At 43.1% G+C, this 27,037-nt stretch overlaps 1 protein-coding gene across 1 annotated transcript in view; it reads left to right on the top strand.

Moving 5' to 3' along the window:
• Positions 1-11,115: 11,115 nt before the first annotated feature.
• LOC137375717 (cationic amino acid transporter 2-like) overlaps positions 11,116-27,037 on the top strand; it is a 31,579-nt gene continuing 15,657 nt past the window's right edge. The window contains exons 1-4 of the mRNA XM_068043101.1: positions 11,116-11,491; positions 21,334-21,489; positions 24,401-24,566; positions 25,463-25,599. Of these exons, the coding sequence (XP_067899202.1) occupies positions 11,116-11,491; positions 21,334-21,489; positions 24,401-24,566; positions 25,463-25,599 (835 nt within the window). The remainder of the gene's footprint in view (positions 11,492-21,333; positions 21,490-24,400; positions 24,567-25,462; positions 25,600-27,037) is intronic.

Genomic DNA, 27,037 nt, shown 5'->3' with positions numbered 1-27,037 from the left:
GGCAGGGGAGTGGGACTAGGTGAGTTGCTCTTGCAGAGAGCTGGCATGGACACAATGGTCTCCTTCTGTGCTCTAACCATTCTATTCTTTCCAAGTTCCTCTCCAGGCACCATGAAATATCCCTTACTGTGGCACTGGGTAGGCAACACACCCTTTGGAATTCTTGTTCTTGGCTGCAGAAGTATTCCCCTAATTATAGAGTCCTCTATTACTACCACATTTCTATTCTGCTCTTCCCAACCTTGGACAGCCTTCTGAACCACGATGCCTTGGTCTGCATTGCGGCTGTCCTCCCTGGAGTTGTTCTCCTTGTCCTCACAGGTAGCAAGTGCATCATACCTATGCAGGGTATTTAATATCAGCCATATTTTAGCAGTAGCACAGATGTTAGAAGGTTATGGGTTCAAGTCTCATAGAGTCATAGAGAGATACAGCACTGAAACAGGCCCTTTGGCCCACCAAGTCTGTGCCGACCAACAAACATCCATTTATACTAATCCTACATTAATCCCATATTCCCTACCACATCCTCACCATTCTCCTACCACCTACCTACACTACGGACAATTTACAATGGCCAATTTACCTATCAACCTGCAAGTCTTTGGCTGTGGGAGGAAACTGGAGCACCCGGCAGAAACCCACATGGTCACAGGGAGAACTTGCAAACTCCACACAGGCAGTACCCAGAACTGAACGCGGGTCGCTGGAGCTGTGAGGCTGTGGGGCTAGCCACTGCGCCACTGTGCTGCCCCTAGGCTGGTACTCTAGTGAGAGAGTGATGTGCCATCTTTCAGGTACGATGTTGAACCAAGGTCTTGACTGCCTTCTCAGGTGGATGAAAATGATTCCATGGCACTATTCTGAAGAAGAACAGCAGAGTTCTCCCTGGTCATTATCCAACCACTAAAACAGGTTATCTGGCTATGTTCACATTGCTGTCTGTGTGACTGTGAAGTGATAAGATAAACAGTCAGGCCTACTCAGCACTCTCACATAACCAGTGCTGGGAGGGTATAAACCTTACAAAAGCAAAGGACTGCAGATGCTGGAAATCTGAAATAAAAACAGAACACTTTGGAAATGCTCAACAGTTCTGATAGCAAGTCTGGAGAGAGAAGCAGAGTTAACATTTCAGGTTGATGAACTTTCAGTGGATCTAACTTAGGCATTTCATTTTGTTTCTCTTATTATGTCCGAAATTAAAAGCTTAATGTTCTGCTCCTGGATCTTTGGCTGTATTTTCTCCTCCTAGGTCAAGGATGCTTTGGCCAAATGTCCTAACATTGCCCTGGTGGAGACCAGCAAACACAACACAAATGAGACACTGAATCGGGAACCTTACTTATCTGCATGGTTCAAGGAGTTAGTAGCATGACTACGCATGTATGTGAGCTGTGTGAATAATTTCAGGGGTGATATTGGTCTTCAGTGTGAAACAGGCATGTATGATATCCCTTTCCATTGAAGTTAATGCTGTAAAACAGACTGGTGATTTGCTATCATTCATTTCGCATTTTGCCAAAGGCCATTTCACCTGGTTTATTTCTTCTACTTTGTCTCTTGCCCTTTTTGCTTGTTTCTATCTTCCAGGTTCTCTACTCTTATTCCATAGTGTACATTGCCAAGCCATAGCATTGCTTCACAATTAAATGAGGAAATGCAGAGTAGATCATTTTCCCAGAGTGTGTTGCTAGGGGACAGCCTCATCCCCTGAATGGCGCTGTTGGGAATTGCCCATGGATAGAATGTCAAGAACAAAATACTCATGCAACTTGTGGGCACGGCCCAGAAAATTGACCCTAAATTACAAACTTAGAATTCTGCACATTGTGTAGGTTTGACTGGGTAAGCATTAAAGTGTTAGGTAGTTGGGTGATTCATCCAATAAAGTCATGAAACCTATTTGTTAACACATGTGCCTTAGAGGTATCAGCTATTTTTCACTCTTCAATCTGTCTTGGAATGACAAACATGCAACAGCAGTGAATAAGCATTGACCAGGTAAATTCTTTTTACTAGGTTTTCAGAGTATGAGCTGTGATTTATCCAATGGTATTTTAAGCAACTAAATCTCCTGGAGAAACAAGGTAAGTGATCCTCAGTTTAACAAGACTACGATGCTAGGTAAAGATATAAAGCCATATTAAGGTAAGAATTTTCTTGGTTGTAAATGCAGTTGTGAAGATTTCCTCTGATATTTTGCATGAAATCATTTTGGATTTCACTGAATACTGAGCAAAGTGAAGCATCGCAAAAGTGCTTACAATACCTCTACACATAGTGACCAGTGGGAATCATAACCCCAATATATATTGTAATAACACCTCTGCAGAATTACTCAAATTAGTTGATTTAGTGTTACACAAATTACACACAGCTTGAACAAGAGGGGATGACATTTTAAATAATGGAGTTGATTACTCAGTGATACCGCCTGTGAAAATGAATATTGTCGCCATCACTTATGGGTATGACTGCCTATTAGATCTATAAATCTATATTAAAAGTCTAATTTTATATATTCTTATTATAAAGAGGTTGCAGTATGAAGGACTATGCAGTTTTCAAATTGTGAATCAGAAGAGCTCAGCTTTATGTACTGGTTATTTTAGTGGCTTTTAACCCTTTTGAATAGTATAGATTGTTCCAGTGGAGGGCATAAAGTCTGTCAAACATTACTGTAGCCATTGGGTGTCATGGGCAAATCGTATTTGTTTTAGTTCTTGCTCTGCATTTTATTAAATTGATTTTTGTTACAATCAACTGCAACTACTGCTCTATCTCAACTCAGTAACAAGAAAGAAGGTTCTCTGTAACAGTTGGGTGGAGAGATTGGCTCTCATAAACCTAATATTAAAGAGAAAGCAGTAGGGGATAGAAGCAGGAAAAAAATGCCTGTAAGTAAATGAATATCAAAATATTGTCCTTCGGAAAACCTTCTGTTTGTTTACAGTGATGACAATCAACTGAAGAACATGAGTGTGGGTGTGGATTTGATAAACTTGAATAGCATACTGATATATTTCTGTCCGTGTGTAAAATAAGCCTGTATAAGAAAGGAACTTGCATTTATATGGTGCCTCATGCGACCTCGGGACATAACAAAGTGATTTACAACCGCAGAAGTACTTTTGAAGTCTATCACAATTGTAATGTAGGGAAATGATTTGCGCTCAACAAAGTCCCACAAACAGCAATGAGATAAATGACTTGATAATGGTGGAAAACTTTGTTTGGATAGTGCCACTCTGAGAGGCGCTAAGCAAACTACATCAATTCCCCAGGGCAAGGCAGCACCGTGGGCCGCTAACTGTGCAGCCCATGCGGAATTATTCAATGATGCCAAGGAAGGATGCTGCATGGGCTGTGCAGGTGGCAGCTCATGGTACTGCCTACCCCTGGGGAATCAATGTGAACAAATTTCTCCCCAAGCTGGTGAAGTTAACTGAAAGATAGATATTGGCCAGGACACTGGCAAAACTTACCTGTTCTTCTTCACATGCTGCCACAGGATATTTTACATCCATCTGAGAGGGCAGAAGGGGACACCGCTTAACAGCTCATTCGAAAGAAAGCATCTCTTCCAGTGAGGACTCCCTTAGTGCTGCAGGTACAAAGTGAGGAAGTTATGCTTTAGAGTCTTGGTCAGATCCCATTGGAATTTTGTTCTGGGCACTGAAACTCAGGAAGGGGATATTGGCCTGGGATGGAGAGCACCGATTCACCAGAATGATTCTGGAGTCTCAAGGGATGTTAGGATGGCAGGTTGTATAAACTTAGTTTGTATTCCCTTGAATTTAGAAGACTGAGGTTGATCTACTCAAGGTGTTTAAGATGCTAAAGGGATTTTATAGGATAAATACAAAGAATCGATTTCCTGAGGTGGGGGAACAAGAGGGCGCAAAGTTAAAATTAAATCTAGGCCATTTGGGGGGAAATCAGGAAGCACTTTCTCACACAAAGGATTGTGGAAATCTGGAACTCACTCTCCCAAAAGACTATGGATTCCAGAGGTTAATTAATACTTTCAAGAATGAAATGAGTTGATTTTTGTTAGGTAAGGGTATCAAAGGATATGGAGCTAAGGTGGGTAAATGGAGTTGAAACACAGATCAGGTATGATTTAATTGAATGTTGGAACAGGTTTGACAGACTGAATAGCCTCGTCCTGTTCAACCTTCCTATATTGCGATGTACTCAATTCCCTGGAGTGCAGCTTGAACTCATGACTCCTGACTCAGAGGTGAGACTGCTATCAATGAGCCTAGGCTGATATGTAAAACTTGCACATGCAATAGAACTACATGCTTGTGTGTGTTTGCTATACACTGTAGTGACATAGTCTATAAAATAGACTTCTATAATATACGAGTATGCATATGTGACAAGCCTCATAACTAATTTATTTGTGTGTGTATATGTTAGTTGGGCCTAAACAACTTTTTGTTCTTCAATTTTTTTCCTTTTTCATCCTTTCTCTCATAAAAGTGTTGGCTTTCACTAGGCTACGTCTCCAGGGGCATTGCAGTCTCCCAGATATTCTTCACACATGAATGTCAGAGGGTTGTTCGCCCATGAAAGGCATCACAGCTCAGCTTGTTCCTGCCCTCACCAATGTCCACACACGCACATTTTCCAGCAGAACAGCAATTGGCAACAGAAATCCTGACTGACTTTTCCCGTCTCGCACCCCCAGACTAGGGGGCACTGAAATTAATTGTAGCAACTGAACTGTTGTTCCGGCTGAGACCAGATAGTTAGAACAGGACAGGGATTAAATTTAGGCTGTGGGTAGAGTTTCTGCTTGGGGCACAATCGACAATCTGGGTGAAAATTGCACCCAAACTTATGCTGGTATTGAGAATTGTTTTTTTTCCCTTAAGTTTCCACTCAAATCAAACCCATTTGCATTTCGCTGAATTGCAAAATCTGCCCATGTACCAATGCAATTAGGCAGCATTTTAGAACATCATTTTTTTCCAAATATTCCTTGATATATTTAGGAGCAATAATATATTGTAGTTTGGCTAATACAGATGAAAATTGATTTATCACAAAAAATATGCAACAAGCAAGAGCCAACCAGCTGTGAGTAACTAGATTGATAACTGAAAATAACTTCCAAAACAACTATACAAGAAGCATTTGCTAATTATATTGGAGAACAGTAGTCACTTCCATAGTAAATTTACAAAAGTATTTACTGGATTGCATTGCCTGAAAGGATGATGGATGTAGATTCATAGTAATTTTCAAAACAATATTTGATAAAATATTTCAAGTGTTAAAGTTTGCAGGGCAATGGGGAAAGGAAAGCGGGAGTGGGAGTAATTGGATAGCTTTTACAAAGAGCAGGCCCAGGCACAATGGGCCAATTGGCCTCATTCAGTGCTGTAGGATTTTATAATTCTATAATTCAAAAGCTTTTAAAATGTGTTTATTAGAGTCCTTGCAACCAAAGGTACAAACTTAATTTTTATAGCCTCCTCAAATTCTAGCAAACAAGCACAATTAGTGGAAACTTTTTTTTTCATTCATGGGATGTGGGCGTCACTGGCCAGGCCAGCATTTATTGCCCATCCCTAATTGCCCTTGAGAAGGTGGTGGTGAGCTGCCTTCTTGAACCGCTGCAGTCATGTGGGGTAGGTACACCCACAGTGCTGTGAGGAAGGGAGTTCCAGGATTTTAACCCAGCGACAGTGAAGGAATGGCGATATAGTTCCAAGTCAGGCTGGTGTGTGACTTGGAGGGAACTTGCAGGTGGTGCTGTTCCCATGTATTTGCTGCCCTTGTCCTTCTAGTTGGTAGAGGTCGCGGGTTTGGAAGGTGCTGTCTGAGGAGCCTTGGTGCATTGCTGCAGTGCATCTTGTAGATGGTACACACTGCTGCCACTGTGCGTCGGTGGTGGAGGGAGTGAATGTTTGTAGATGGGGTGCCAATCAAGCGGGCTGCTTTGTCCTGGATGGTGTCGAGCTTCTTGAGTGTTGTTGGAGCTGCACCCATCCAGGCAAGTGGAGAGTATTCCATCACACTCCTGACTTGTGCCTTGTAGATGGTGGACAGGCATTGCGGAGTCAGGAGGTGAGTTACTCGCCTCAGGATTCCTAGCCTCTGACCTACTCTTGTAGCCACGGTATTTATATGGCTACTCCAGTTCAGTTTCTGGTCAATGGTAGCCCGTAGGATGTTGATAGTGGGGGATTCAGCAATGGTAATGCCGTTGAATGTCAAGGGGAGATGGTTAGATTCTCTCTTGTTGGAGATGGTCATTGCCTGGCACTTGTGTGGCACGAATGTTACTTGCCACTTATCAGCCCAAGATAATGTCCAGGTCTTGCTGCATTTCTACATGGACTGTTTCAGTATCTGAGGAGTCACGAATGGTGCTGAACATTGTGCAATCATCAGCAAACATCCCCACTTCTGACCTTATGATTGAAGGAAGGTCATTGATGAAGCAGCTGAAAATGGTTGGGCCTAGGACACTATCCTGAGGAACTCCTGCAGTGATGTCCTGGAGCTTGCAGTGGTGATTGATTTGATTTGGGGGGGGTGGGGTGGGTTGGGGGTGGAGGGGTGGGGGGGGGGGGGCACCAGTTTTGTGGATTTGACAAGCTTCTAGCGTTATGTTTTTTGAATTAGTGCACAAGATTGTGGAAACTTGATTTACGCTGAATGCAATTTGTACTTAAAATTCTGTGATCTTTTGCACTGGTTTGGGCAATTTTGGGTAAATTGCTCCAAAACAGCATAACAGGTTGGGAATTCCAGGCCAGGATCTTCGGTAAACTGTAACTAGTGGAGTATCACAGGGATCAGTGCTGGGGCCTCAATCTATATTAATGACTTGGATGAGGGACCGAATGCATTGTAGCCAAATTTGCTGATGTTACAAAGATAGATGGGAAAGCAAGTTGTGAGGAGAGTCTGCAAAGAGATATTGATAGTTTAAGTGAGTGGGCAAAAATTTGTCAGATGGAGTGTAATGTGGGAAAATGTGAGGTTGTCCACTTTAGTAGGAAGAATAGAAAAGCAAAATATTACTTGGAGAGAGGTTACAGAATGCTGCGGTACAGAGGGTTCTGGGTGTCCTCGTACATGAATCATAAAAAATTAGCATGCGGATGCAGCAAGTAATTAGGAGGGCAAATGAAATTTTGGCCTTTATTGCAAGGGGGTTGGACTATAAAGGTAGGGAAGTCTTACTACAACTGTACAGGACATTGGTGAGACCGCACCTAGAGTACTGCATACAGTTTTGGTTTCCTAATTTAAGGAGGGATATACTTGCATTGGAGGTAGTTCAGAGAAGGTTCATTAGGTTGATTCCTGGGATGAAGGTGTTGTCTTATGAGGAAAGGTTGAGCAGGTTTGGCCTATACTCACAGGAGTCTAGAAGAATGAGAGGCGATCTGATTGAAACATATAAGATTCTGAGGGGGCTTGACAGGGTAGATGCTGAGAGGATGTTTCCCCTCGTTGGGGAATCTGGAACTATGGAACATTGTTTCACAATAAGGGATCGTCCATTTAATGAGGAGGAATTCCTTCTCTCAGAGGGTCGTTAATTTTTGGAATTCTCTACACCAGAAAGCAGTAGAGGCTGGGTCATTGAATATATTCAAGACTGAGCTATACAGATTTTTGATCTACAAAGGTTATGTGGGGCAGGCAGGAAAGTGGAGTTGGGATCGCAATCAGATCAGCCATGATCTTATAGAATGATGGAGCTCGAAGGGCCGAATGGCCTACTCCTGCTCCTATTTCTTATGCCCTTATTTATATGATTGACTTGTATAATATACTTATGTATGTTAGAGACCTACATGACACATTTGCACTGACTCCAAGATCTGTGCACCCCTCCAATTCTGAGCGATAGCGCATCACCAATTTTCAACAATTCACATTTGTTGGCCATGCCTTCAGCTGTTTATCCCCAATCTCCGGAATTCCCTCCCTAAAGCTCTCCACCTCTCCACCTTTAAGACGCTGCTTAAAACGTACCTCTTTGACCAGACTTTTGTTCACCTATCCTAATAAATCTTTGTGGCTCAGTGTCACATTAGGTTTGATAATGCTCCTGTGAAGTACCTTGGGACCTTTGCTACAGTAAAAGCATTATGTAAATACAAGTTATTGTTGTAAGTGATAGATATATGTATTTGTGTTTGTATATCAAACGACGAAGGAGAGAGGGTGCGATTCCAATTTCTCATTGTATGATGTATGGGCGTTTGCTCCACATAAAGTGTCAAACCTACAGGATGCACTTGTGCGTTAGTCCTACATAGTGCACATGTGCATGTCAATCCCACATAATTCCCTTGTGTCTGGGCCCCATTTTTAGGATCAGGGACAGCAGCAGCTGGGGGAAGGATAGCTCTGTAATTGAAAGGTGAAAATAGGTTTATTTGTTTCTAAATAAACAGTGTTTAAAGCCCAATCAATTGAAAACGTTTTCCAATTACAATCATTCGGAAATTGTAGCTTTACAAAAAAAAATTGCAACAGAAGTTTTTAGTTGTTTGTTGGGGGATTGTAGATATTTATTCAGTGTGTTTGGTAGGGAAAGACTAACTGTAATTGATTGTAATTTCCAATATCTTATATAGTTGGAAGCTATGAGACAAATACTTAGAATATGTATTTATTTATATCCAGTATATGCAGATATAAAAACATATAAAACTATGTATGCATATTCTGTATTTAGGAAAGTGAGAGAGATGATGACACCTATTTAGATCTCAACACAGTCGTCAATACAATAGAAGCTGAGGAAAGGGATCAGGTGAGGATATAAAAGGATTATTGGCAATGGACTTCAACGCAAAGAGAGTCAATTCACAAAGGAGCCTGAAAGGCAGCACTGTATCTACAACCTCTCATTTTCAATTAGAGATGGCCTATTAAGAGGATTGTAGAAGCAATGCTAAATGATGCAAAAATATATGAGGTTTGCAAATTGAATGAATGGATGAAAATGCAGACTGTTGAAAGAATGGTTGTGTGCTAAGTGTTTATAGAGCATGCAACATTACTATTTTGCCCCAATATTTTCTGTGGTTTGAAAAGCACCTGAAGAGGGAGATCTGATTGAAATGTACAAAATTTTGGGGGGCCTGGCTAGAGTGGAGTTGAAGGGTCTATTCATTTAGCTGAGAGGTCAGTGGCGAGGGGACATAGATTCAAAGTGATTGGTAGAAAAACCAGAGGGGAGATAAGGAAAAACTTTTTCACCCAGAGGGTGGTGAGGGTCTAGAACTCACTGCCTGAAAGGGTAGTTGAGGCAAAAACCCTCAACTCATTCAAAAGGAGTCTGGATATGCACCTCAAGTGCCGTAATCTGCAGGGCTATGGACCAAATGCAGGAAGGTGGGATTAGAATAGGTGGATCATTTTTCGGCCGGCACAGACACGATGGGCCAAGTGGCCTCTTTCTGTGCCTTAAACTTTCTATGATTCTTTCACTACAGTGACCATTCTACACATGTGAGCATAGAGAGTAACTGGTATGAATTTAAACATGTTTGAGCCTCTGAGTGAGCCTGGGATTCATCACCAATTCGTTTTAATGTTGTGGTCCGTACTTTATAAGAAATGACTTGTGACAGCTGATATAGACAGGACCTTAGTCTGGGATGACTTTAAACCCTGGATCTGGAGCTGAAAGGGCAATATTCAAGATTGTGTTTTTGAAAAATAAGGAAGAAAAAAGCTGATAGGCCAATAACTGAATATCTTATTCCATTGATACAATTTTACACAGTCTTTCATTGTGATTTCTTTTCAGATTTAACATTTACGCAGTAAACAAGATAAATAACCTTGGTAGATTATTAGGAGTGTATCTGTGTGACAGTTTTGTATAGAAAGTGGTGCCAACCTTGGTCCAGTAATAGCACATTGCCCCCGAATCCGAAGGTTGTAACTTCAAGTCCCACTCCAGAGACTTGAGCACATAATCCAGGTTGACACTTCAGTGCAGTACTGAGGAAAAGCTGCATTACTGTTTTCGCCATCTTTCAAATAAGATGCTAAACTGAGGCCCAATCTGCCCTTTTGGGTGGGTGTGAAGAATCCAATGTCACATTTACAGGAAGAGCAGAGGAATTCTCCTAGTTTCCTGGCCAACCTCAACCAACATTGCTAAAACAGATTGTCCAGTCATTCTCTCATTGCTGTTTATGGAACTTTGCGCAATTTGGCTGCCATGTCAGAAATATATTGGCTGTGAAACACTTTAGGACATCATGAGGTCATGAAAGGCATTATATGAATGTAAGTCCTCTTTGTAACACAGTTTCTCATGTGATAAGTCAGCATAATGAACTTTTATATAGAATAGACTTATCTATGGTGTGATAGGCCTGCATAATGTATGATTGTGCATTTGTGTATATCAGAATCTTATGACAAACTTTGTGCGTTGCAATGTTAAACTACTAATATTAGTAAAATACTGGACAATATAAAATGATGATAGATTTAAATAGGGAAATTTTCTTTCTTTCAACTTTGTGCAATTTTTTAAAGGAAAAAAGCAGATAGGAGCATAAATCAGGGAACATCCCTACAAGCCTATTTTTCACTATAGGCCCACGTGTTTTTGTGCTCGTCAAGAAAACCCAATACATTATGACCCTGAAATTATGATGCCAAGATGTTCTAACATACAAACACACAACATTCTTTAAATCTTCTCTTTTGCTACTTAAATAGAGGTGTTAACCTGTTTAAAATAAATAGGTTAAAATAGTAACAAGAGGAATTTCAGATTAATGCGTCAAGCAGTTACACTTTGGATTCCATGTCATAATTTCAAAGCCAAAGAATAAGATAGCCATTTTGTAACAAGTAAAATATTGTGGAACTGTGAAAAAGGTTATGATATCTTATAATTGATTAAATGACTTATCAGCAAAAAAGCAGTGGTTTCCTAATATTTTAATATCTTTAAAGCTAAACCAAATATGTTGTATCCTCACTCAGTTGTCAGAAAGTAGCACATAACTAACTTTGTCTGCTGTTTTACAGCAGATGCAAGTATCATGCCTTAGTCTTTGCTTGCTTCATAATTCTTCCTTTCTGTGTTGTTTTTTCACCAAGATGATTTCCTGTGGTCCGGTCCAATCATTTGCTCAATGCCTTATTCGGAGAAAAATAGTCACAGCGGACAACATTCAAGAGACCAATCTCTGTCGTTGTTTATCGACCATTGACCTCATTGCCCTGGGCATTGGCAGCACTCTGGGTGCTGGTGTATATGTGTTGGCAGGAGAAGTTGCCAAAGCAGAGTCTGGGCCCAGCATTGTAATCTCCTTCCTAATTGCTGCACTTGCATCAGTGTTGGCAGGTCTGTGCTATGCAGAGTTTGGTGCAAGGGTACCAAAGACTGGATCGGCTTATCTCTACAGCTACGTAACCATTGGAGAATTTTTGGCTTTCATTACTGGTTGGAATCTAATTCTCTCATATCTTATTGGCAAGTATCAGCCTATATAATCCTCATGTTGTAATCACAGTAGCAATATGGTACCTTAACTATTAATGTAATTAAACAAAGTTCATAGAATTTTGTGTTGGTAGTTCTATAAGTAGTGTGTTGGAGTGTCAATGTAGTAAACCATTACCTTGCTTGACAGTGTCATGCTAGGCCCCCACCTGCCAAGAATGAGGCACATTAATTTTGTCATGAACATTGGTTGTTAACTGTTGTTGGAGCGAGGAAATGACTTATTAAACAGATCAACCGTGGCTGGAAAAAAACATTTACATACTAACAGACATTGAAGGTGAGGATGTGCATTCCAGGACCTGCTAAGGAGGATACAATCCACAAGGGCCAGGACTGGTTAGACCAGCTGGTCACATGACTAACTGGCTGTTCCAGGGTTTTCTTTTGAAGTGGCCGCAGAGAATTTGAACGCAGAGTGTCTGTTTGCTCCTGGACTGAGAAGATTTCTCCTGTCTGCTCCCATCTCTTTCTTACTGAAGACACATGAACCCCAAGAGAGAAAAGCCTCCTACAGCGAACAAGATTTAAGAATAATACTGGGGCCCAATGAAAAGCAAGATCTACCTTCAATCAAATAACCGTAAGAAAAAATCTTCAGATATTGCTTCAAACTTTTCCACTTTATTTTTCTTCTCTTTTCTGTCTCTATTTGCATGTATGTATCGCATGTGCATGCTAGCATGGGCGCATCGTGTATCCATAGGCACTAACCAAATTAGAGTTTAAGTTTAAGTTTAAGTTCAATAAATTTCAACTTTTCATCTTTAAACCTAAGAAAGCCTGTCTGTGCTGGTCTCTTTGCCTTATAATTGGTAAACAAGGATTCACCAAGGGGGAGCTAAAAAACATGGTGTGTTTAAAATTAGGCTGCGTTTGCTGACAATACTACCATAGGAGGCGCTACAGTGGCACATGTGCAAATTCAGCATGTGCCACTTAAACGTCACAGTCTGCGACTTCAGGCAGCTGCCAGGACTAAAAATGGTGCTGCTCAAATAATCATATGAAGGCAACCCGACCTAAACACATGGCAGCACACAATGGCGGGAGGGAGAAAGCGAGCGAGTGGGCCAGGGACGGGGGGACGGGGGGGGTGGAGGGGAGCGGAGTGGGCCGGGGGGGGGGGGGGTGATGGCAGCGGGCCGGGGACCGGGGGTGGGGGTTGTGGGGGAGTGAGGGGAGTGGAGCGGGCCGGGGAGGGAGCGAGCGAGCAAGCCGGGACAGGGTGGGGGTGGGGGGGGGTGCGGGGGAGAGTGGAGCGGCCAAAAGAGAGGAGTGGCTGGAGAGAGCAGCAAGACGGGGAGCGGAGTGGCCGGAGAGAGCAGCGAGGGGGGGGGGGGGCGGAGCTTGAGGCATGGGTGAATACGTTAGCGTTGCATTGCTGTACACGTGAAGCGCATGCGCAGAGGCTGGCCAGGCGCGTTGCCCGAAAATGCACACGTCACGCGATTACATCATCGGCGCATGCGCTAACCAGTCCTGGCAAGTCGGAACGCAGTGCACGCGCAGAGAGCAGGAGACCGTCTGTGCAAGTGCACACCTTGGCGCAGCCTGATGACGTCAGTGGCCAGCTGCGTTGTCAGGAATCACTATGTTAAAATTAAACCCTGTTACGGTAAGACCAGGTGAAGGCTAAGAGGGACCCCTAGACACCTTTCTCACCTGGTCGTAACAACAGCCTTGAGTGATAAATGAACTTGTCTGCTCTTGGTGGAGGCATTTCATTAATGGAGCTGTGCATATTTACAGAAAGGACAAAATAACAGGATTAATGTCATCCACAGAAAATGCCTCTTATTGACTAACAGGAGCACTGTCGACTACCGAAACTGTAACACGATAAATGAACATGATCCTATTCTCAGCTGATGTCCAGACATATGTACTCTTTACTGGAGACCACAATAGTGATTAGAAACCTGAATCCTGGCTATTATACCCATCTTGAGCCAAGGGATGCCAAGGACAATTATATTCCCATTTACTGCCATCTCAACTGAGCTTCTTATTACACATTTTACTGGTAAAAATAGTTACGTGTTCCCTGTGATGCTAAGAAGTGAGATGCCCCTCTAGTTATAGAGTCATAGAGTCGTACAGCATAGAAACAGGCCCGTCAGCCCACTGCGTCCATGCCGACCATAATGCCTATTTATACTAATCCCACCTGCCTGCATTAATTCCATATCCCTCTATGCCTTGCTCATTCAAGTACCTGTCCAGATGCCTCTTAAATGTCGCTACTGTTCCTGCCTCCACCACCTCCTCAGGCAGCTCATTCCAGATACCCACTATTCTTTGTGTGAAAAATTTACCCCTTTGATCCCCTTTAAACCTCCTCCCTCTCACCTTAAATCTATGCCCTCTAGCTTTAGTCACCCCTACCATGGGAAACAGACTCTGGCTATCTACCCCATCTATGCCTCTCATAATTTTATATACCTCTATCATGTCCCCTCTCAGCCTCCTTCGCTCCAGGGAAAACAGACCCAGCCTATCCAAACTCTCTTTATAACTCAAGCCCTCCAAACCAGGCAACATCCTTGTGAATTTTTTCTGCACCCTCTCTAGCTTAATCACACCTTTCCTGCAGTGCGGCAACCAAAACTGCACACAGTACTCCAAATGCAGCCTAACCAACGTTATGTACAACTGTAACATGACGTCCCAACTCTTGTACTCAATGCCTCAGCCGATGAAGGCAAGCATGCCATACGCCTTCTTCACCACCCTGTTTACCTGTGTTGCCACTTTCAGAGAAATATGTACTGACACCCCAAGGTCTCTCTGTTCAACAACACTCCCCAGGGCCCTGCCAGTCACTGTATATGGCCTGCCCTGGTTTAACTTCCCAAAATGCATCACTTCACACTTGTCTGCATTAAATTCCATTTGCCACTGTCTTGTCCACTTTCCCAGTTGATCTATATCCTGTTGTAACCTCAGACAACCTCCTTCACTGTCCACTATACCACCAATTTTGGTGTCATCTGCAAACTTACTAATCATGCCCCTTACATTCACATCCTAGTCATTAATATATATGACAAAAAACAGAGGGCCCAGCACCGATCCCTGCGACACACCACTGGTCACCGGCCTCCAATCTGAAAAACAACCCTCCACTACCACCCTCTGCCTCCTATCACCAAGCCAATTTTGTATCCAATTTGCTAGCTCACCCTGGATCCCATGTGTTCGAACCTTCTGGACCAGCCTACCATGCGGGACCTTGTCAAAGGCCTTGCTAAAGTCCATGTAGACAATGTCCATCGCCCTGCCCTCGTCAATCCTCTTGGTCACCTCCTCGAAAAACTAAATCAAATTCGTGAGACATGATTTCCCACGCACAAAGCCATGCTGACTATCTCTAATTAGACCATGCCTTTCCAGATGCATATAAATCCTGTCTCTCAGAATCCCTTCCAATAACTTTCCCACCACTGATGTAAGGCTCACCGGCCTGTAGTTCCCTGGTTTATCCCTGCTGCCCTTCTTAAATAAAGGCACAACATTAGCTATCCTCCAGTCTTCCGGTACCTCACCCGTGGCTAACGATGATACAATAATCTCTGCCAGGGCCCCAGCAATCTCCTCCCTTGCTTCCCATAGCATCCTAGGATACACCTGGTCAGGCCCTGGGGATATAGTTGTTGCAGTATTAACTGTTGGGTTTGTGTTGTGAATCATGTAGGCTTTATTTTTTGCATCAATGACAGATGAGTAGGTCTCAACCCAATCCTTGCTGTGGATTCTGCCTTTACAAATGATGTCCCTTGATACAGAGCTTGATACATGCATAGGGAAAGAAGCTACCACCTTTGACATACTCGTGAATCATAAATGGGATAACACCAAGCTGACCCTTAGGACAAAGCTGATGGTTTATAAGGCCTGTGTTCTCAGCACATCACATCAGCACATCACTGTATGGCTGTGAAACATGGGTGACTTGCAGCTACCAGGAAATGAAACTCAATAATTTCCATCTTCACTGTCTGTGGCGCATTATGGGTATATCCTGCTGGACAAAATCATAAATGTGGCAGTCCTCTCAAAGGCAGAGCTCCCAAGTGTGTTGGCGCTAATCAAACAGAAGTAGCTTCGGTGGATCGGACACGTCGGCAGGATTGAAGACAGTCGCATACCCAAGGACCTTCTGTATGTTGAGGTAGCCAGGGCCAGATGACCAGGGCGGCGACCAAAGCTCCAATTCAAGGATGCTTGCAAGCTTGACATGAAGGCCCTAAATGTCAACTATCACTCCTGGGAGTCACTAGCTGGGGAAAGAGAGAAATGGTGACACATCCTGTGGACTGGTGTGCACTACCACGACAACCACTGGCTACAGTAGCTTGGCAACAGGCACCAACGCTGAAAACAACAACTTACAGTGTCACTTGGCAGCATCATGTGCAGCACTTGTGGCAGAACCTGCCTGTCAAGGATTGGCCTTCTCCACCATCAGCACCAGGAGAAGACACCCTACCTAAATGGATTGGTTACTCTGCGTCCATCATCTTTTGTAGATGGAAGAATGCAAACAAACAGATATGTATTCAAATTGGATTTCAATGTGTCGATCGAATTTTCATCACAAATATCAATTCCTGGACTTTCTCTGATAATTCAGTAAGTTTGTTCAATGAGCAACTGAGTCAAGTTGACTAGAAGGTTGCCAGAATTAAGTTAGCTGACCTCAACTGGGGTAGTGGTAAAGGGGCTGACATTAGTTCGGCATCTCTGGATTATAGAGGAGAAAATTAGCCAGGATACCTGCTCTCAGTTGCTATCCAGAAATCCCTGCTGCGTGTAAAATGGCAGACATTAGGAAAGGACAGGAGTGGGCTCAGCAATGATAAGTAGTCACGGTCAAAATTACATACAATTATATTGAAATTAAAGTACAGAAACAGATTGTTCAGCCCAACCAGTCCATATTGATGTATATACTCCACGTGACCATTCGTCCTAACCCCATGTAGACCATCCCCTTTCCCATGTCCTTTAATTCCATTTTACTTAAACTACTTATCCAACCTATGTTATATATTGGCATAGTCTCTGTTTCAATCACTAATTCTGGTTGTGCATTCCACAACATCACAATCATCTGTATGAAAAAAGATCCTCCAGCTCTCTGTCATAAATCGCTTACATTTAATCTCATATCTATAGCCTCTTGTTCTAGACCCCAAAAATAACTGTAATCTATCCTGTCCATCACTTCCAAATTTTAAGACATCAGAATTGTACATCTGCACTCAACATTCTCTATTGCCTCAACATAAGAACATAAGAGGAGAAATTGGTCATTCAGCCCCCTTGAGCCTGCTCTGTCATTCAAGGGTGGCACAGTGGTTGGCACCGCAGCCTCACAGCTCCAGCGACCTGGGTTTGATTCTGGGTACTGCCTGTGTGGAGTTTGCAAGTTCGCCCTGTGACTGCGTGGGTTTCCGCCGGGTGCTCCGGTTTCCTCCCACAGCTAAAGACTTGCAGGTTGATAAGTAAATTGCCCCTAGTATAGGTAGGTGGTAGGGGAATTGAGGGAAGGTGGGGATGTGATAGGAATATGGGATTAATGTAGGATTAGTACAAATGGGTGGTTGATGGTCAGCACAGACTCGGTGGGCTGAAGGGCCTGTTTCAGTGCTATATCTCTAAATAAATAAAATGCCATCGTAGCTAATCTGATTGTGGCCTCAACTCTACTTTCCTTCCTGCTCTCCATAATCTTTGACTCTTTGTAGATCAAAACTCTGTCTAACTCAACCTTTAATATATTCAATGACTCAGCCTCCACAGCTCTCTGGGGAGAGAATTCCAAAGATTCACAACCCTCTGAGAGAAGAAATTTCTCCTCATCTCCATCTTCAATGGGTGACCCCTTATTCTGAAATTATGCTCCCAGTTCTAGACTCCCTCATGATATGAAACATCCTCTCAGTATCTACACTGTCAAGCCCCCTAAGAATCTTAAATGGTTCAATAAGATCACCTCTCATTCTTCTAAACTTCATTGAGTATAGGCTCAACCTGTTCAACCTTTCCTCATAAAACAACCCCTTCATCCCATGAATCAAACTAATGAATCTTCTCTGAATTTCTGCTAATGCAAGTATATCCCTCATTAAATAAGGAGACCAAAACTGTACACAATAATCTAGGTTTGATTTCACTAACACTCTGCACAGTTGTAGCAAGACTTCCCTACTTTTATACCCCATCCCCTTGCAAGTGGGGATGTGGTGGTGTAGTGGTAATATCACTGGGCTAGTAATCTAGAGCCCAGCCTAGTGCTTTGGGGACATGGATATGAATCCCACCATAGCTGGTGATGACATTTGAATTCAATTAATAAATATGGAAATTAAAAAGCTAGTCTAATGGTGATCATGAAGCCATTGTCAGTTGTTGTACAAACCCATCAGGTTTACTAATTAATGGAGAATAAGGAAATGGCAGAGACATTAAACAAATGCTTTGTATGTGTCTTTACAGTAGAAGAAACCAAAAACATTCCAGAAATAGTGGGGAAACAAGAGCCTTGCAGGAATGAGGAACTTAAAGACATTAGTTTGTTAATAAAGAAATACTGGAGAAGTTCCTAAGTCGGCCCAGATGACCTGTATCCTGGGGTTTTAAAAGAGGTAGCTACAGAAAAAGTGGATGTATGAGGGTAGTGGAGACTGTGAACTAAAGTTGAAGCCCATGGAAGGCAAATTATTGACCTGGTCAGGAAATTTGCTAAGCAGTAGTTGATAGAAGGTAGGGATAATGGACAGGAACTGTAATGGGCAGGATGTGTGACTAGTGGTCATGTGCATGGCATGCTTGCCTTCATCGGCCGAGGCATTGAGTACAAGAGTTGGGACGTCATGTTACAGTTGTACATAACGTTGGTTAGGCCGCATTTAGAGTACTGTGTGCAGTTCTGGTCGCCGCACTACAGGAAAGATGTGATTAAGCTAGAGACGGTGCAGAAAAGATTCACAAGGATGTTGCCTGGTTCAGAGGGCTTGAGTTATAAAGAGAGATTGGATAGACTGGGTCTGTTTTCCCTGGAGCGAAGGAGGCTGAGAGGGGACATGATAGAGGTATATAAAATTATGAGAGGCATAGATAGGGTAGATAGCCAGAGTCTGTTTCCCATGGTAGGGGTGACTAAAACTAGACGGCATAGATTTAAGGTGGGAGGGAGGAGGTTTAAAGGGGATCAAAGGGGCAAATTTTTCACACAAAGAATAGTGGGTATCTGAAATGAGCTGCCTGAGGAGGTGGTGGAGGCAGGAACAGTAGCAACATTTAAGAGGCATCTGGACAGGTACTTGAATGAGCAAGACATCGAGGGATATGGAATTAATGCAGGCAGGTGGGATTAGTATAGATAGGCATTATGGTCGGCATGGACATGGTGGGCTGAAGGGCCTGTTTCTATGTTGTACAACTCTATGGTCCTTGTCTGGTCTACATGTGACAGCAATGTGGTTGACTCTTAAAATGTGCTTTGAAGTGGCCTAGTAAGTCATTCAGATCAAGGGCAATTAGGGATGTTCAATAAAGTCTGGCCTAGACAGAGACTCCCACAAATGAGTAAAAAAAGGTCAGCATTCTATTTGTCTTCCTAATTACCTGCTGTACCTGCATGCTGACTGTTTCATGTATGAGGGCACCCAGATCCCTCTGTATCACAGTGTTCTGTAGACATTTTGCTTTTCTCTTTTTCTTACAAAAGTGAATAACCTCACATTTTCCCACATTATATTCCATCTGCTAAATTTTTGCCCATTCACTTAAACTGTCTATAGCCTTTTGCAGACACTTTAAAGGGCTGAATTCTATGGACACTCTAGGGACAGGAACAGAGGTGGGGAAACCCAGAAAATTGCGTGGGAAGGCAGGGGCTGGAGTGCCCATTGCCTCCCCGGATGCTTTCCAATTTTGTCCAGGGTAGGGAAGGCCAAGGACAGCCTTCTCACCCCAGGCTAATTGAGGCCCTGAAGTGGCCAATTAATGGCCACAAGGGTCTCTTACTGCCTCCACCTTAATTTAGTTGAAAGCAGAGCGGCCTGCCACCGCAGGGAGACAATGCCAGGTAAAACCTGGCGGCCTCCTAGCAGGGTCAATTGATAAATCTGGAATTAAAAAGCTTGTCTGGTGAGGGAGGAGTTCCTCTTCTGAGGGCAATCCAGGGACCCCCCTCCCCCGCCATGTTGATGACCACTCCCCTGGGAAATCCCTGCACCCTTACTGATACACCCACCCGCACCCCACCCCCCCCACCCCCCACCGTTGCCAGGGCCTGTCTGAATGGCCCATGTGATCTTGGCCTTATTTTCCTGTCTGGGGTGTTCATCACTCTTCTCCGCCGGGCCTCCTGAACTGATGAAAGGTCACAGATCTTAATCTGAAATGTTAACTCTGCTTCTGTCTCCACAGATGCTGTCTGACCTGCTGAGTCTTTCCAGCACTTTCTGTTTTTATTCCCTTTCTTAAAACCACGTTGACTCTGCTTGATAGCATTTTCTAAATGTCCTGCTACTACTTCCTTAATAAAGGATTCCAACATTTTCCCAGTGATGGATGTTAGGCTAACTGGCCTATAGTTTCCTGCTTTCTGTCTCCCTCATTTCTTGAATAGGGATGTTACATTTGTGGTTTTGCAATCTGCTGGGATCTTTCCAGAATCTTGGGAATGTTGGAAGATTACAACCAATGCATCCACTATCTCTGCAGCCACTTCTTTTAAGACCAGGCTCAGGCACTTGCCAGCCTTTTCATAGAAACATAGAAAAATAGGAGCAGGAGTAGGCCATTCGGCCCTTTGAGCCTGCTGCGCCATTCATTATGATCATGGGTGATCATTCAACTCAGTAACCTGTTCCTGCTTTTGCCCCATATCCTTTAAACCCAAGAGATCTATCTAACTCCTTCTTGAATACATACAATGTTTTGGCCTCAACTGCTTTCTGTAGTAGCGAATTCCACAGGCTCACCACTCTCTGGGTGAAGACATTTCTCCTCATCTCAGTCCTGAATGGTTTACCCGTATCCTTAGATTATGACCCCTGGTTCTGGAATCTCCCACCATCGGGAACATCCTTCCTGCATCTACCCTGTCAAGTCCTGTTAGAATTTTCATTCTCATTAGTTTGCCTAGTATTTTTTCTAACATCCTTTCTATATGGTGGAACCAAAGCTGCACACAATGCTTCAACTGTGGTCTTAATCAGGTTTTATTACTTTTATATTCTATGCCTCCTGCCATGAAACCTACTATTCCAGGGTCAAATATGAATGGTTGCTTGGATAAGGTAACAGGTTTAACAGTGTGAGGGAGTCATTACCTTCAAGTTTCAAGAACATTTCCCTGTTGTCGATGGTTGTGGAGCAGGCAGGCGTTCAGCAAAAAATTTAAACAAATTACAAGTGAGAATACAGTAAGTACAGTAAAGGAAAAGTTTTAACCTTTAACCTTGACCTTTTCAAGCAGAAGATATTCTCAAAGTGCCAAAAAGACCAAAAGAACTAAACAGTTGTTAATAAGCCAATTAATATTTGTGGGAAAATCCAATGGGGGTAATTTTACCTTTGGACGGTAGTGTACATCAGGCTATAGTGATTCAGCTGCCCGTTATACACCTCTTCCAGTTTTCATTATACTGACTTCAATGAGGGCAAAAATCAGGTGGGATGTGTAATCACCCATTTTACATTATCAGCAAAAGTCAAAATTATCCCCAATTACTTTATGACAAAGAAAAATAGTAATTTTACCCAGTCTCATTTTACCATTTTCTCCACTTCAGGTACATCTAGTGTGGCGAGAGCTTGGAGTGGTACCTTTGATGAACTGTTAGGTAAACGCATTGAGGGCTTTCTTAGCAACACTGTCAGAATGGATGTACCAGGATTGGCCGAATATCCAGATTTCTTTGCTGTGTGTTTGATAATGTTGTTGGCAGGTAATATTAATTTGCAATATCATTTTATAAATGAGCAATTTAGTGATCAGTTTCATATTTCTAGAAATACATAGAACTTCCATCATGGAAACCGATTAACTTGACTCAACCAGTTTGTGTCAGAATTCTAACTCAGATCCCATTTCCTTTCGATCCTTTTTCCTTCATACATGCATTCAATCTGATGTTCAATGTTGACGTTGTTTCTACCCTAACCACTAACCCTGGAAGTGAATGGAGCAACCTCACAACTCTTTGCATAAAGATGTTTCTCCTGCCCTCTGTTTTAAATCTCTTACATTGAACCTTGTACCTATGGCCCTATGTTCTGGACCCCTCAGTTACTGGAAACAGACTGCTTCAATCACTGCTTCAATCTACCCTTTAATTTTCTCTAGTAAGCTCTCGTGTGGTACCGTGTCAAAGACTTTCTTGAAGTCTGTGTACACTGCAATTTCCCAGTCTAACCTATCCATTACCTCCTTAATGAATTCTTTGAGGTTTTCCAAGCACAATCAGTTTGTTTGAAATCCATGCTGGCTAGTTCTAACTATTTTCTGTTTATCTACATACATAACGATTTGATCTTTAATTAAAGCCTAAAGTTTTCTTTAGCACAGATGTTAGGCTAACTGGTCTGTGTTTAGATTAGTTGAGCAATTACACTGCAAAAAGTATTTAATTAGCTGTGAAGTTCTTTGGGACGTTCTGGGGTTGTGTAAGGTGCTGTATAAATGCAAGTCCTTTCTTTCTTGTTAGCAATGCTAATGGAAGATCCATAAATAACATCCACTCTTTACCCAGAGAGTGATGAGAATTTGGAACTCATTACCACATTTTTTTTATATATGTTTGTTTCATGGGATGTGGGCATCGCTGGCAAGGCCAGTATTTGTTGCCCATCCTTAAATGCCCTTGAGAAGGTGGTGGTGAGCTACATTCTTGAACCGCTGCAGTTCATCTGATGCGGGTACAAACACAGATTTGTTCAGGAGGGAGTTCCAGGAATTTGTTCCAATGACAGTGAAGGAATCGTGATATATTTCCAAGTCAGGATGGTGTGTGGCTTGGAGGGGAACTTGCAGATGGTGGTGTTTCCATGTGTTTGCTGCCCTTGTCTTTCTCAGTGGAAGAGGTCGCAGGTTTGGAAGGTGCTGTTGAAGGAGGTGTCGTGAGTTGCTGCAGTGCATCTTTTAGATGGTAGACACTGCTGCCACTGTGTGGCGGTGGTGAAGGGAGTGAATGTTTAAGGTGGCGGATGGGGTGCCGATCAAGCCGGCTGCTTTGTCCTGGATGGTGTTGAGCTTCTTGAGTGTTGTTGAAAGCCGCACTCATCCAGGCAAGTGGACAGTGTTCCATCACAATCCTGATTTGTGCCTTGTAGATTGTGGACAGGCTTCAGGGAGACAGGACGTGGGTTACTCACCACAGAGTTCCCAGCCTCTGACCTGCTCTTGTAGCCAGTATTTACGTGACTGCTCCAGTTCAATTTCTGGTCATTGAATGTCAAGGTAAATTGGTTAGATTCTCTGCTGTTGAAGATAGTCATTACCTGGCATTTCTGTGGCACCAATGTTACTTGCCACTTATCAGCCCAAGCCTGAATGTTGTCCAGGTCTTGCTGCATTTGGACACGGACTGCTTCAGTATCTGAGGAGTTATGACTGGTAATGAACAATGTGCAATCATCAGCGAGCATCCCCACTTCTGACCTTATGATGTCATTGATGAAGCAGCTGAAAATGATTGAGCCGAGGACACTATCCTGAGGAATTCCTGCAGCAATGTCCTGGGGCTGAGATGATAGCCTCCATCAACCACAACCATCTTCCTTTGTGCTAGGTTTGACTCCAATAAGTGGAGAGTTTTCCCTGATTCCCACTGACTTCAGTTTGGCTAGGGCTTCTCGATGCCACACTCGGTCAAATGCTGCCTTGATGTCAAGGGCAATCATTCTCACCTCATCTCACCTCTTGAGTTCAGTTCTTTTGTCCATATTTGGACCAAGGCTGTAATGAGGTCAGGAGCTGAGTGGCCCTCTGAATATAACCCAAACTGAATATCAGTGAGTAGGTTGTTGCTGTTTAAGTGGCGTTTGATAGCACTGTCGATGACACCTTCCATCACTTTGCTAATAATCGAGACTAGATTAATGGGGCAGTCATTGGCCAGATTGGACTTGTCCTGCTTTTTGTGGACAGAACATAGCTGGGCAATTTTCCACATTGTTGGGTTGATACCAGTGTTGTAGCTGTACTGGAGCAGCTTAGCTAGGGGAGCAGCTAGTTCTGCAGCAGAAGTCTTCGGTACTATTGCTGGAATGTTGTCAGCACCCATAGCTTTTGCAATATCCAGTGCCTTCAGTCGTTTCTTGATATTATGTGGACTGAATCGGATTGGTTGAAGACTGGCATCTGTGATGCTGGGGACCTCAGGAGGAGGCCGAGATGAATCATCCAGTTGGCACTTCTGGCTGAAGATGGATGCAAATGCTTCATGGAGTAGTTGAGAGAAATAGCATAGATACATTTAAGGGGAAACAAAATAAGTACATGAAGGAGATAGGAATAGAAGGATTTGTTGATAGGATGAGACAAAATAAGGTGGGAGGAGGTATGTGTAGAGCATAAACACCGGCATAGACCTGTTAGGCCGAAAGGCCTGTTTCTGTGCTGTAAAATATTATGTAATTTTATGTATCAAAGTGTCCACATCCACAGATAACTGTGTTCTGATGAAGGGTCACTGACCCGAAACGTTAACTCTGCTGAGTTCCGATGAAGGGTCACTAACCCGAAACGTTAACTCTGCTTCTCTTTCCACAGATGCTGCCAGACCTGCTGAGTGCTTCCAGCATTTCTTGTTTTTATCACAGATAACTGTAATGTTCTTGTCATCCGCTCCTTTTTAGGTCTCCTGTCGTTCGGTGCAAAAGAATCAATAACAGTAAATAAAATCTTTACAACTATTAATGGCATCGTGCTTGTGCTTGTCATTATTGGAGGTTGCATTAAAGGAAACATTTATAATTGGAACATTACTCCCGAAGTGCTGTTGAACATCACTGCAGAAACACGGTATGTGTCCATGGGACATTGAAGGTGTTGTATGAATGTGTACCAAAGCAATGGATCATCTTTTCAGCCTGTAAAGGCTATAAAATCCAAGTGAGTGGTGCTCTACGGACATAACGCTAGCATTTTATCACTACCATCTTGAATGAAACGTTGTTATTAGTTCAAAAATACGTGATAAGCAGCCATTATTTTCACAAATATTAGCAAAAATTAATGTAAGGTAACTATTTGAAGTAGAAAAATTTGCAGTATTATGGGGATTGAGCAGGAGAGTGGGGGTAACTGGATTGCTCCTCGAAAGACGCGATCTTGATGGGCTGAATGGTTTCCTTCCGTGCTGTACTCTTCTGTGATTCTAAGATAATGCTCAGAACTGATGTTACTTTTTTTTGCTCAGTTCAGCTGCTTCCCCCTCTGAAAGTGCTAACTTACAGGTGTCAGCTGCCCTCCACTGCCATACACAAGTGGCACTACTTTGTCTGTGAACTTTGCGTGCAATTGAGACATGCAGGTTCCAGGTCCCAGGTTCACTGATCTAAGCTTGGGTAGCAGCTGGAGAATTACATCTGACTTCGTCTCCCAATGATAACGAGAAGTGGGAAAAGGAATGGTTGGGATTCTACTCCAGAATGCTCTTCAGTAAAAATACATCTTGTGCACCTCAGTTGAGGACAGGATCAGGCTCAATCATAGTGGTGCCTGTGGCTGGAAAACTTTCTGACATTTACTGTCTAAATTCACGGCCGAGTAATAGCCATTTGGCTGATGTACTGGAGGGTTGCTGTCACCTGTGGGACTGTACCACAGCACAGGTCACAGGAGAGAACGTGAGAGCATGATGAAAAAGACTGCCTTAGTTTACATTGTATGCTTATATATTCTTTTATATTCTTTAGGAACCTGTCTTCAACTGTAAATATAACCAGTGATTATGGAGCAGGAGGGTTTATGCCATATGGATTCAGTGGCACTCTGACTGGCGCTGCCACTTGTTTCTATGCATTTGTAGGGTTTGATTGCATTGCAACAACAGGTAAGTTCTTTTGCAGCTAAACAGAAAACCCACAAATGACAGATATCTGAAGTAAAAGCAGTGCGTGGACATCAGGTATGCTCATATAGTGATTATGTTACAGGACTAGACCCAAAGATGTACTGTCATGAAAACACTATATGCAAAAGGGGAAATATTAATTTCATCGGTTGTTACCATACAAAGAACAAAGAACAGTACAGCACAGGAACAGGCCATTCAGCCCTCCAAGCCTGCGCTGATCTTGATGCCTGCCTAAACTAAAACCTTCTGCACTTCCGGGGACCGTATCCCTCTATTCCCATCCTATTCATGTATTTGTCAAGATGCCTCTTAAATGTCATTATCGTACCTGCTTCCACCACCTCCCCCGGCAGCAAGTTCCAGGCACTCACCACCCTCTGTGTAAAGAACTTGCCTCACACATCCCCTCTAAACTTTGCCCCTCGCACCTTAAACCTATGTCTCCTAGTAACTGACTCTTCCACCCTGGGAAAAAGCTTCTGACTATCCACTCTGTCCATGCCGCTCATAACTTTGTAAACCTCTATCATGTCACCCCTCCACCTCCGTCGTTCCAGTGAAAACAATCCGAGTTTATCCAACCTCTCCTCATAGCTAATGCCCTCCAGACCAGGCAACATCCTGGTAAACCTCTTCTGTACCCTCTCCAAAGCCTCCACGTCCTTCTGGTAGTGTGGCGACCAGAATTGCACGCTATATTCTAAGTGTGGCCTAACTAAAGTTCTGTACAGCTGCAGCATGACTTGCCAATTTTTATACTCTATGCCCATACCGATGAAGGCAAGCATGCCGTATGCCTTCTTGACTACCTTATCCACCTGCGTTGCCACTTTCAGTGACCTGTAGACCTGTATGCCCAGATCTCTCTGCCTGTCAATACTCCTAAGGGTTCTGCCCTTTACTGTATACTTCCCACCTGCATTAGACCTTCCAAAATGCATTACCTCACATTTGTCCGGATTAAACTCCATCTGCCATTTCTCTGCCCAAGTTTTCAACCGATCTATATCCTGCTGTATCCTCTGACAATCCTCATCACTATCTGCAACTCCACCAACCTATGTGTCATCCGCAAACTTACTAATCAGACCAGCTACATTTTCCTCCAAATCATTTATATATACTACAAACAGCAAAGGTCCCAGCACTGATCCCTGCGGAACACCACTAGTCACATCCCTCCATTCAGAAAAGCACCCTTCCACTGCTACCCTCTGTCTTCTATGACCGAGCCACTTCTGTATCCATCTTGCCAGCTCACCTCTGATCCCGTGTGACTTCACCTTTTGCACCAGTCTGCCTTGAGGGACCTTGTTAAAGGCTTTACTGAAGTCCATATAGACAACATCCACTGCCCTTCCTTCATCAATCATCTTTGTCACTTCCACAAAAAAACTCAATCAAATTAGTGAGA

The sequence above is a fragment of the Heterodontus francisci genome, chromosome 12 (genome assembly GCF_036365525.1).
Source record: "Heterodontus francisci isolate sHetFra1 chromosome 12, sHetFra1.hap1, whole genome shotgun sequence".
In the NCBI taxonomy this organism is placed as follows: Eukaryota; Metazoa; Chordata; class Chondrichthyes; order Heterodontiformes; family Heterodontidae; genus Heterodontus; species Heterodontus francisci.
This window is presented reverse-complemented; position numbering and strand designations above follow the sequence as displayed.